This window comes from Anguilla anguilla, chromosome 10 (assembly GCF_013347855.1).
Source record: "Anguilla anguilla isolate fAngAng1 chromosome 10, fAngAng1.pri, whole genome shotgun sequence".
Taxonomy (NCBI): Eukaryota; Metazoa; Chordata; class Actinopteri; order Anguilliformes; family Anguillidae; genus Anguilla; species Anguilla anguilla.
The window spans coordinates 45261652-45271753 of NC_049210.1; the positions used below are offsets into that span (position 1 = coordinate 45261652).

The following is a 10102-nucleotide window of genomic DNA, read 5'->3' on the forward strand; positions in this document are numbered from 1 at the left end:
TTTCCCAATACTTTTGCATTTAACTGTATATTGTTACGACCATAGCAATATTGAAATGACTCATTTAATGATGGGATGATGAATCCTTTATAGATGATGTCAGAGAGGGGTGGAGGAGGTAAAGTTCTGTCTCTGCGATGTTGGCGGGGGAAGGGAGGCTGATTCCTCTTTCCGTCTCCTCTCTCTGTTTTCAGTTTCTACGCAGTGCCGGAGGGAAGTGAGAACGACATGCGCTTTGTGTACTGCGCCTCCTGCATCTGCTACATGCTGGACGACTGGTCGGGCATGGACGTGAAGAGAGCCATCGACTACATCCGCCGGAGCATGGTGAGACTGGGCACCGCGCAGCCGCGCGTTTGAGTTCAGCCTCCGTTTGAGTTCAGCCTCCGTTTGAGTTCAGCCTTCATTTGAGTTCAGCCTTGCGTTTGAGTTCAGCCTCCGTTTGAGTTCAGCCTTGCGTTTGAATTCAGCCTTGCGTTTGAGTTCAGCCTCCGTTTGAGTTCAGCCTCCGTTTGAGTTCAGCCTTCATTTGAGTTCAGCCTTGCGTTTGAGTTCAGCCTCCGTTTGAGTTCAGCCTTGCGTTTGAGTTCAGCCTCCGTTTGAGTTCAGCCTCCGTTTGAGTTCAGCCTCGTGTTGGAGTTCAGCCTCCGTTTGAGTTCAGCCTCGCGTTGGAGTTTAGTGTGTCTCTGTTACACACATGTTGTTATCCCTTCTGCTCACACCCCATTCCCTCTGAGCTGCTGTGAGCTGGATAGCGTGTTCAGGCAAGTGCTCAGGCAGGTGCTCGATGTCCATAAACATTGGAATTTCGAATGCTAGTCCAGGCCCGGGCAGTTCTGGTCCTGGAGGGCCGGTGTACCTGCAGGTTTTCGTTTCCACCAGTCACCCTGGCTAAATGAGCTAACTGGCCATACACACCAACACTGGGTCCCTCGTAGATTAGATCACAGCAAAAGGTTTCTGATTAGGGACATGTGACCAGTCTTTGGCTGTCATTCATGTGCTCATCAGTACATGTAGCTAAAATGCATCCCTTTGTGTGAATGCACACAACTGCAGTGTGATGCATAAGAAGGGCTGTTTCTAGATGGTTATTCAGTGCTTGCTTAAGTGCACACTTATCCCTGGTGGCTTACCGCTTGTATTTCTTCACCCTTAAACGCCACACCTCACCGAAACCGTGTTTGCTGAAGCAGCTCCGGTTGAGTACTTTACTGAAGGAAACGATCGCTGTGACCCACCCAAGACTCAAACTTAAACCCCGGATCAACAGGCCAGCCCCCCCGACCACTAATACATCCAGTAAAACCTGACTGGGGTTCTTTGGTGGGGAAATGAGAGCGCTACAGTACACAACATAAGAAAGAACCAACGCCAATCAGCTTCTTTTCTAAACTCAGCTACATTACAGCTGGCTGATGATGTCATAATGCCTATTAGATTAAACCATGTGTTCAAGACAATCAGCAATGCTACTGTGCTTAAGTTGTGATTCACGGCTATAAACGGGCCACTTCAGTATATTGCCCATGTGACCTTGTCAGGGTTGTAGAGATATTGTATGTAGGGTGCTGCGTGTGTGCTCACTGGGCTAACACAATGGTAAAATATGGGTTTTTGGGCAACCAAACAGAACACTGGCTAGACCGGTATTCCTGCCAGGCTGTTAATATTACCCAAGATTGATGACGTCAAAAACCGCTTCACCGACCTACAGTTATTAGTCATTAGAAATGTTCTAAAAAAAAAAAAAAACAGAAGAAAAAATCGAATAAAGGTGAGATTGTGATGCGGTGTCATGTTCCAGCAGGTCCAGGAAAGAGAGCAGTTCTGGCCGATAACGTAAAAAACCCTTCTCGTGATGTTTCCCTTCAGGCTTGCTCTCAGAGCAGCTCCAGCGATGATGCTAATTCCATACGGCGTTGTGGTTCTTATTTAGGCGGGGCGCGTGTCTGTTCCTCTTCACCGGGGAGCGGAAAGTGGATGGGGGGGAGGGGGTGCGAGGGGGGGCGAGCGGGGCAGAGGAGGGAGACGGCGCTGTGTGCTTTCTGCCGTAATGCGCTTCAGTGGAGCTCGTCCTTGGGAGGCAGCTGCAGTTTGATTAGATTTGCCCGGGACGTCCCGACCGGAGCGGTGAGAGACGGAGGAGCTCGTTATCCCTCTCCGCTGCACGTAGGGTCATAGCACAGAGAAAAAATTATTCAAATTCGAAAGATGATTTGATTTGGGGGGAGGGGCATGGGGAGGTCGGGCAGGGGGGTCAGGTCAGTGTTATTGATTCAAATTCAGGCCATCTTATTGTTCAGTGATGAATTGTAGCATATGCTGGTGGAGGACGTACTAAAACATCTCCCTGTACTACACACAAACACACTCATACACACACACACACAAACCCACACATGCACATACACACACACACACACACATATAGAGACACACACACAGACTAAGCAGGATTGCATCAGCATTCCTCCCCACTAAGTGCGTTGCATGGGAATGCAGACACGGGGGGGGTGGGGGGTGGGAGGCTTGGTGTTGTTTTCCCTGTCACAACTCCTAATCCCGCAGCAGATTACGTAATCCACTCCCTGGGCCTCCCGTGTTGCAGTGGATTACGGGACGCTGGTGACTCACCCCCCCGTGAGGCGACCCGGCGGAAAGGTCCCGGCAGAGCCGCCCCGATTACTCTCAGGCCTCTATAAATAAGCACCGTGAGGAAGGCCCCACGGGGCCTGTAATCTCCTTACCCATTCGCCTTCCGCCGGATTTTCGGCGGGGTTGTAACTCGCGGCGGTCGGGTAACGGTCGCGTTCCTCTCGGGGCGGTTCTGCAAATCCGGGTTTGGCGCAGTGGCTCGTTGGGCGGTTTCCGGACCGCCTGGCTTCAGGGTGCGGGGTGTAACCGGTGTGGGGTGTAACCGACCCGCTCTTCCCGGGCGAAGGCTCGGCAGTTGTGTAGACGGCTAGTTCCCTGCGACACAGCGCACGTCAGCGTCTGAGAACACGCGGTGCGCTAAAGAGCAGCGGCAGGCCGCGGCCGTTCGCTGGCCGTTGCCACGGAGATTACGAGCCCAAATTGAGACTTCGGGGCAGCCCTTCTGTTCGGATTCGGTGTGGATGGCTGGGCACACAGCTGGCGTTGCCACGGCACCTGCATGTCCCACCCCAGGGTAGTCTGTATCCCCGGAGTCTGAATATTGGTCAAACCCATAATAAATTTACATATTCTACCAAGTCACCCATCTATCCCTTGACATATTGTATACTCAATACTCATGTGATTTTATGGTGTACAATCCCTCATTGGTTCCTCTTTCAGGATTATGTGAGGGTGTTTTTCAAGTGGGTTGCTAACGGTTTCTTTTTTCCTTTCATGCAGTCGTATGACAACGGCATTGGTCAGGGAGCTGGGCTGGAGTCACATGGTGAGTACAGAAGACTATCTCACTTTTAACCCTTTAAGGTGCGAGAGCACAAATAAGAGATTAGAATGTTCTGAACCGAACATTCTAATGCTGATGTCACAATCACTGCTGGTCACTGAAAGCAGGGGAGTTCTAGATTGTAGATAGGCACTCTAAATGTTTGAACAGAAACATGGGGCTTAATGTGCAAGAGGCTTATTCTTACCAATTTACTAATAACTCTCAGTCTTCGTACGTTGAACTTTTGGGGGACAGACAATATGTTTTCCCAGCAGGGAAACAGTTTATGGTTTACGGTTTAACTACACAGGCTTTCGATAGGAATGCATGTTACTTTGTGCAAAGAGACAGCCGTGGGCATAACAGATGACACATTCTCAGAGCTAATTCACAGCACGTAAATCGAGTCCTGGATTATACCCGGAGTGCTGGTCATTCCTGTTGCTGTTCTTTTGTCCGGACTCTATAAATCACAGGGTATTATGTTTCAGAAGATTACCACTCCTGCAGGTAATCTGTTTGGATGTGTGCCTCATGTTTGTTTTGATTCCTGAAAAGGTTCTTCTTCCAAAAAATGCTGTAACTTTGATATCCCTTTATCACATCCTGTTCCAAAATTCTCTTCTTTTTTTTATTCCAACCTTTCTAAATACAAGGAATATAACAGCCAGTGCCGGAGAGACTCCATGTGGATTAATAAATTCTCGGCACATTGTGGAAGGCATTTCAACATAGGCTTTTCACACTCATTCTAGGGAAAAAAATGTTTAAATTATGCCCCATGTTTGCCCAGGAAAATGATTTTTTTTTTTTGAGGGGAGGGTACACACACACACACACACACACCGCACGGCTCTGTGACCACCAGACGCTCCCCTGGTGTGTGTGGCCTCCACAGGGCTGCCTCGGTGGCAGATTTACTGGCTTTCTAGCACATTCTCTCTGAAATGACCCCTTCCTCGGGAGCGTTTCGATGGGCAGGCGCTACCGCGGCGCTGGGGAAGCTCAAGGCGGGGGGGGGGGGGGGGGGGTGTTGGTGGGGGCACGGGGTCATGCTTGGTGGTCTGGGCGTCGTTGGGCTGTCGCTAAGGCCGTCTCCGTCTCCGTCTCTCCCGCAGGGGGCTCCACCTTCTGCGCGGTGGCCTCGCTGTGCCTGATGGGAAGGCTGCAGGAGATGTTCTCGGAGAAGGAGCTGAACCGGATTCGCCGCTGGTGCATCATGCGCCAGCAGACCGGCTTTCACGGCCGCCCCAACAAGCCCGTCGACACCTGCTACTCCTTCTGGGTGGGGGCCACCCTCGAGGTACCCCTGCCCCCCGCCCCAAACCGCCCCCAAACTGCCCCAAACCGCCCCCAAACCGCCCCCAAACCGCCCCAAACCACCCCAAACCGCCCCCATACCGCCCCAAACCACCCCAAACCGCCCCAAACCGCCTTACCCTCTCTCCAGGTTAACGCGATCGTCTCAGGTTCGCGGGAGGCTGTGCTCTTCAGTAAATCAGAGTTAGACTTCTGTTACTGTGACACGCCCACTTGTTAAACGCACTTAATCGCAGGTAATTGCAGGTTAGCGTTGACAACTGGCACGCTGGCACAAAAAAAGCAACAGCTAATGTGTTATTTCCCACTGGAGGGAGACGTGTTGGATGGAGGAACATAAAGCACCTGAAACTCATGCAGCTGCTCTGAACTTCACTGACAATGTTAATTTCAGATTAAGTGGGAGTTATAAAAACATTGCTATGCACTATATTTTTTAAGCACATGGGTGATGTGTGTATATATTAACTGAAGTTAAAAGTAGCTGGTTTTTACTGTGAAACCCTTGGGATTGTTGCACAATGGTGTAAGCCTCAGCAACAGGTTCTGATTTAAGGGTTGTTTAAGACTTTGCTTACACATTTTTAACATTCATACAGTTGCAAAGAAAGGTGTCGTTGTTTTTGCGGTTATGTTGTTTTTGGCTCCTCGTTCAGTGCCAACCCAAGCAGTGCTTCAGACTCATAACTGTGCCCACAGTGTGCCCACAAACATGCCCACAGTGTGCCCACAACCATGGTGTCTGTGCACGAACCAGCCGTCGTGTCAGTGCACAAACATGCCATCGTGTCTGTGCACAAACATGTCATGGTGTCTGTGCACAAACATGCCATGGTGTCTGTACACAAACATGCCATCCTGTCTGTACACAAACATGCCATCCTGTCTGTACACAAACATGCCATCCTGTCTGTACACAAACATGCCATGGTGTCTGTACACAAACATGCCATCCTGTCTGTACACAAACATGCCATCCTGTCTGTACACAAACATGCCATGGTGTCTGTGCACAAACATGCCATGGTGTCTGTACCCAAACAATGCCATGGTGTCTGTGCACAAGCATGCCATGGTGTCTGTGCACAAACATGCCATCATGTCTGCACAAACATCCCATCTTGTCTGTGCACAAACATGCCATGGTGTCTGTACACTCTGTCCTGTGTCCGACCTGCTCCACGTTCGGTTTCGGGCTGATGTGTTGACTGAGGCTCTCTCCTGCTGTCCCAGTTGCTGGATGTCTTCCAGTACACTAACTTTGAGAAGAACCGCCGCTACATCCTGTCCACGCAGGACCGCTTGGTCGGCGGATTCGCCAAGTGGCCGGACAGCCACCCAGGTAAGGTTACGCGCCGCGCCGCACTCCAGGGGCGGTTTCGTCCGCCCGGGTTCCGCCATTGTCAACCCGAAACCGCGCCGTAACCCACACCCCCGAACGTGGCCCATATTTAATTCATACGCCCATTGTGCAGAGCGGACCCCGAGGACACCGGAGACGAACCCGGGTTCGGTTTCCCCGCCCCGTTTGTTGTGTCGCGCGCCTCTGTCCGATTTGAAAGAGAAGGGGCTGTGAGGACCGTTGAGCTGTTTTTCCATCGCGCTGAACGGCTGTTTTCTTTTCCGACCGCTCGCGCGCTGAATTCAGCTAAATAAGATCCGAGGAGACGATTGGTCCGGACGCCGGCGTCTTTCCTCAAGGAGTTCTCAGAAACGAGCGAGGATCAGTCGCCCCTCGCGATCGCTCTGATTTCGCTGGTGTCGGCTTGTTGTTCTCAATCCATTACCCCCCTTTCATTATAATTCAGTTTAGTGCACATGCTCAGAGGCTGAAAGCCTTTCAGAGGCCCCCCCCCCCCCCCCGGGAGTTGGACTGACAGAGACAGGTCACTATACATTATTAATGATTCCTTAAAGGGGTACTCCACAAAAAAGAAAAATGAAAATTTTTGTTTTGTTTCAGGCGAAATAGTCGACCCTTTCTCTTGCGCTTTCAGTCGATTCCTGTGAGTCCAAAATGAACTGCGTTGTGAGAGAGCCGAGCGGGTATAATTTAGCGGAGAAGCGTCTGTCGGTCAGGGTCCTAAGTGAAGTACCCGAAGGCCAGAAGCCAATTTGGCTGCGGTTTTGCTCGGAATCGATCGCTCTGAAACGCTGGCCTGGTCGTTCGGGGCTTCTGCTGCCAGCGTGTCCTTCGATTTACCGAGACAAAGAAAGAAAATTCCGGAAACCTGAAGGGCTGAAGGGCACTCCTAGGCCTCGAAACATTCAGGGTGCGATTCGATTTTGCAGTACCAGGTGTTGATTCAAAATGAGTCATTTATACTGTGAGAAAGATATTTTTCCCTCCAGTGAAGTGTCCACTAAATATTTATTGGTTTAATGTTGGTCAAGGTGACGCTGCAAATTTCCATGAATAATTTTAAATGTCTGTAACACCATGTTTATATACAGATACCACTCCTGAGGCAATGTTGTAGCAGTCAAATATTAGTGATCTATCACGTATCCAGGTCCATATTAAGCATAGAGCTTATGACATGTCAGGCCTTTCTGACTGAGTTCCCTCAGTAAAATGGCTGAAGGTGTCATGGTGAACACACACGTGAAGCACGGCCCAAAACTGTCCCAGCCCAGTGCCGTCGCCTCGCCCCGGTCGATGTCTAAAATCTGCCAGAAGCAGGTGCTTCTCCGTGGCGCTCGCCCTGACCTAGTTTCTCTCTCCCTTGCTCCCCCCCCCCCCCCCCGCCTCACCCCGCCCCCCCCGCGTCCGCTCCAGACGCGCTCCACGCCTACTTCGGGATCTGCGGCCTGTCCCTGCTCGGCGAGTCCAGCCTGCGGAAAGTGCACCCTGCCCTGAACGTCAGCCAGAGGGCCTTCGAGTACCTGCAGCAGCTGCAGCGGACGTGGAGGGAGAGCTGCACATGACGGCTCGCCCCCCCACCCCACCCCCTCGGACCCCCCCTCAGCACCACCACCTCCACCGCCGTCGCCTACAAGCCATGAGAACCCCTCTCGCCCCCCCCACACCTTCCAAACCTTCCCCCTTTCTCTCTGACCTTAGCAATAGATATACGTTAGCAGTTAGCCTGTGCAGGAGTTTTGAGTCTCTCTGAAACAAGGGGAATATAATTAATAAATTATCTCTTGTGGGGCGGGGCGGGGGTGGTGGGGGGTCTTCAATAATTGAAAAGAAACTGGCGGACTAGACTGTGCCCCGGGAAAGGCTGCCGCTGTTTAGCTTCACGGGGAGGAGAGTCTCTCCCAGCTTCTGCTTTGTTTCCTTTGAAAAGCCTTCACTTTTTATTATTCCTCTCTTAGGAAGGTGGTCTTCGAACAAAAAGCAAAGCGGACGTCCCCGGTCGTTTGAGTCACGGTCACGCGCTCAAATTTTATTTCCTAAAGTTTTGTTCGAGTCCGTTTTTCATACTTCTGTTTGCCTTGAATTTAACACAATTCTCCTTTTGTTAAAAAGTGTCTGTGCAAAAAAAAAAAAAAAAAAAAACGTATGTTGCTTTTACCAATTTAACTTCTCTCGCGTTTGTTCAAAATGAGTTTGGAAGCGGAAAAAAAGCGAATCGGGGGAGTAGGGGCTGCGGAACTGAGAGGCTAGCGCGCATTTCGTTGCAGCTCGGCTCGTGTCGCGAGAAACGGCCGAAACGGCGATATGCCAGATCCGCTTACTGGACGACGTGCCTCGGTCAGAAAACACTGCGCGCGCACACGAGTCTCAGGACTGGCCTGTGTCGCTGCAGATCGGCCTTAATTAAAAATGAATGTTTGCTTTGTGTGCGTACCGCTACACAAGGCACTGTCAAACGGAATAATGTGCGTCTGATGTCAGTTAGTCCATGTAAAGTGTAAATTTAGAACGACTACGTTACATGAATTAATGTTTATATATTTTATCTATAGAAATAATAAAGTGGATGTGACAACTCTAATTGCGGATATGCTCGATTTCCTGTTCTGTTGCCGGTGAAATTTTCATATTTGAAATGCAGTGTTTTTGGCCACGGAATCGAATCGAAATAACAGACAGTACAGAGCTGGTAGTGCATAGTATCTCTAACGTTTGTTTATCTCTACAGTTGGGGCCCCTAGAATTATGGTAGTGTGAATGGATTATGTATATTTTAACACACAAATTCCCTGTACCTAACAATCAAGTCCGTATCTGCAGGAATACATCACTGTTGGGTTTCCTGAAGGTTTTTTTATCTCCTTTATTACATTTGTTTGAGTTCAGTAAAACATGTTGGTTTACTCGTCTCATATGCAAAACGGAAAAAAAAAAATTTGACTACCCGAACAAGAGCCACATTTACAATGAGTCAATCACACGACAACGTTTCATGAAATTGTTTACTATGCTAACATTAAATTGGTAAAGTACCCTGTACTTGCTGTGATGTACCTCATTCATTTACGAGCTTCGGTAAGGAAGTAACTTCATGGTTATGAATTTTATTTGTCATTGCATTTGTATGTGGGAAATATTCTGCGTGTAATAAATGTTAGTTATTTTGGCGCAAAAATCGGCAGTGCTTGGACTTGAGTTTCTTCATGGTCATTTACTTCTTTTCCCGGGCTGACTGTGAAGGTGATGTTCATGTGTCCGTTTCCTGCTCCAGACTACAGAGAAACGAAGAAGAAAATGCACTAAGTTGCCTGGTCTGCTTGCGGTCTGTTTCTCATTGCAGTGTCCTTGGTCAGTCTGGGACATTGCAGACGAGCGTTCAGTCCTCCAAATCCACGGTTCCCAAAACACTGGACCGCAGCCAGTCCCCTAGCAACATGGCCGCCATTCCCCTGCAACTACAGTTGGTCATGATGAAATGCACAATGTTGTTGTGTTGTCCTGGCGATGTGTGGCGGTCCCTAAGACTTTGCCGATCCAGAGGCGGAATAGGGTTGTGTGCCGCTGCTCTGAGGTGTGGCGATCCGTTGGAAGTGGCCAGAAACAGATTAGGCTACAGGATTCGAAACCTATTTTGTCAGGCACACAACAAAAGGCATATTCCACAATGTTTAAATTGGGTTTGCTATATGTCCATGTTCAATTTAACTTTAAAGTTTTTCAGGAGTACGCTAAGATTACACGTTTAATGTGATTGTGTGCCTGAATGTTTAAGTGCCGCTCTTGCACAGTTTGTTTTTGTACGCTAATTACTTGTAAAACTTTGAATGTTTAAAACCGGAGTGCATCTGGGTTACACTGTCGTGCCCCGGGACTGAAGCTCGGACGAGGAAATGGCAGGCGAGAGTACCCAAACAAGTCCTACAGTCGGCCCCAGAACAGCAAGTCCGAAAAAAAAACAGCAGCCTTTCCGGCCTGAATGATCTCACTAATGC

General features: G+C 49.6%; 1 protein-coding gene across 1 annotated transcript in view; it reads left to right on the plus strand.

Moving 5' to 3' along the window:
- pggt1b (protein geranylgeranyltransferase type I, beta subunit) overlaps window positions 1-9287 on the plus strand; it is a 16892-nt gene extending 7605 nt beyond the window's left edge. The window contains exons 5-9 of the mRNA XM_035380475.1: window positions 195-327; window positions 3382-3427; window positions 4546-4730; window positions 5981-6089; window positions 7527-9287. Of these exons, the coding sequence (XP_035236366.1) occupies window positions 195-327; window positions 3382-3427; window positions 4546-4730; window positions 5981-6089; window positions 7527-7675 (622 nt within the window). The 3' untranslated portion in view covers window positions 7676-9287. The remainder of the gene's footprint in view (window positions 1-194; window positions 328-3381; window positions 3428-4545; window positions 4731-5980; window positions 6090-7526) is intronic.
- Window positions 9288-10102: the final 815 nt, after the last annotated feature.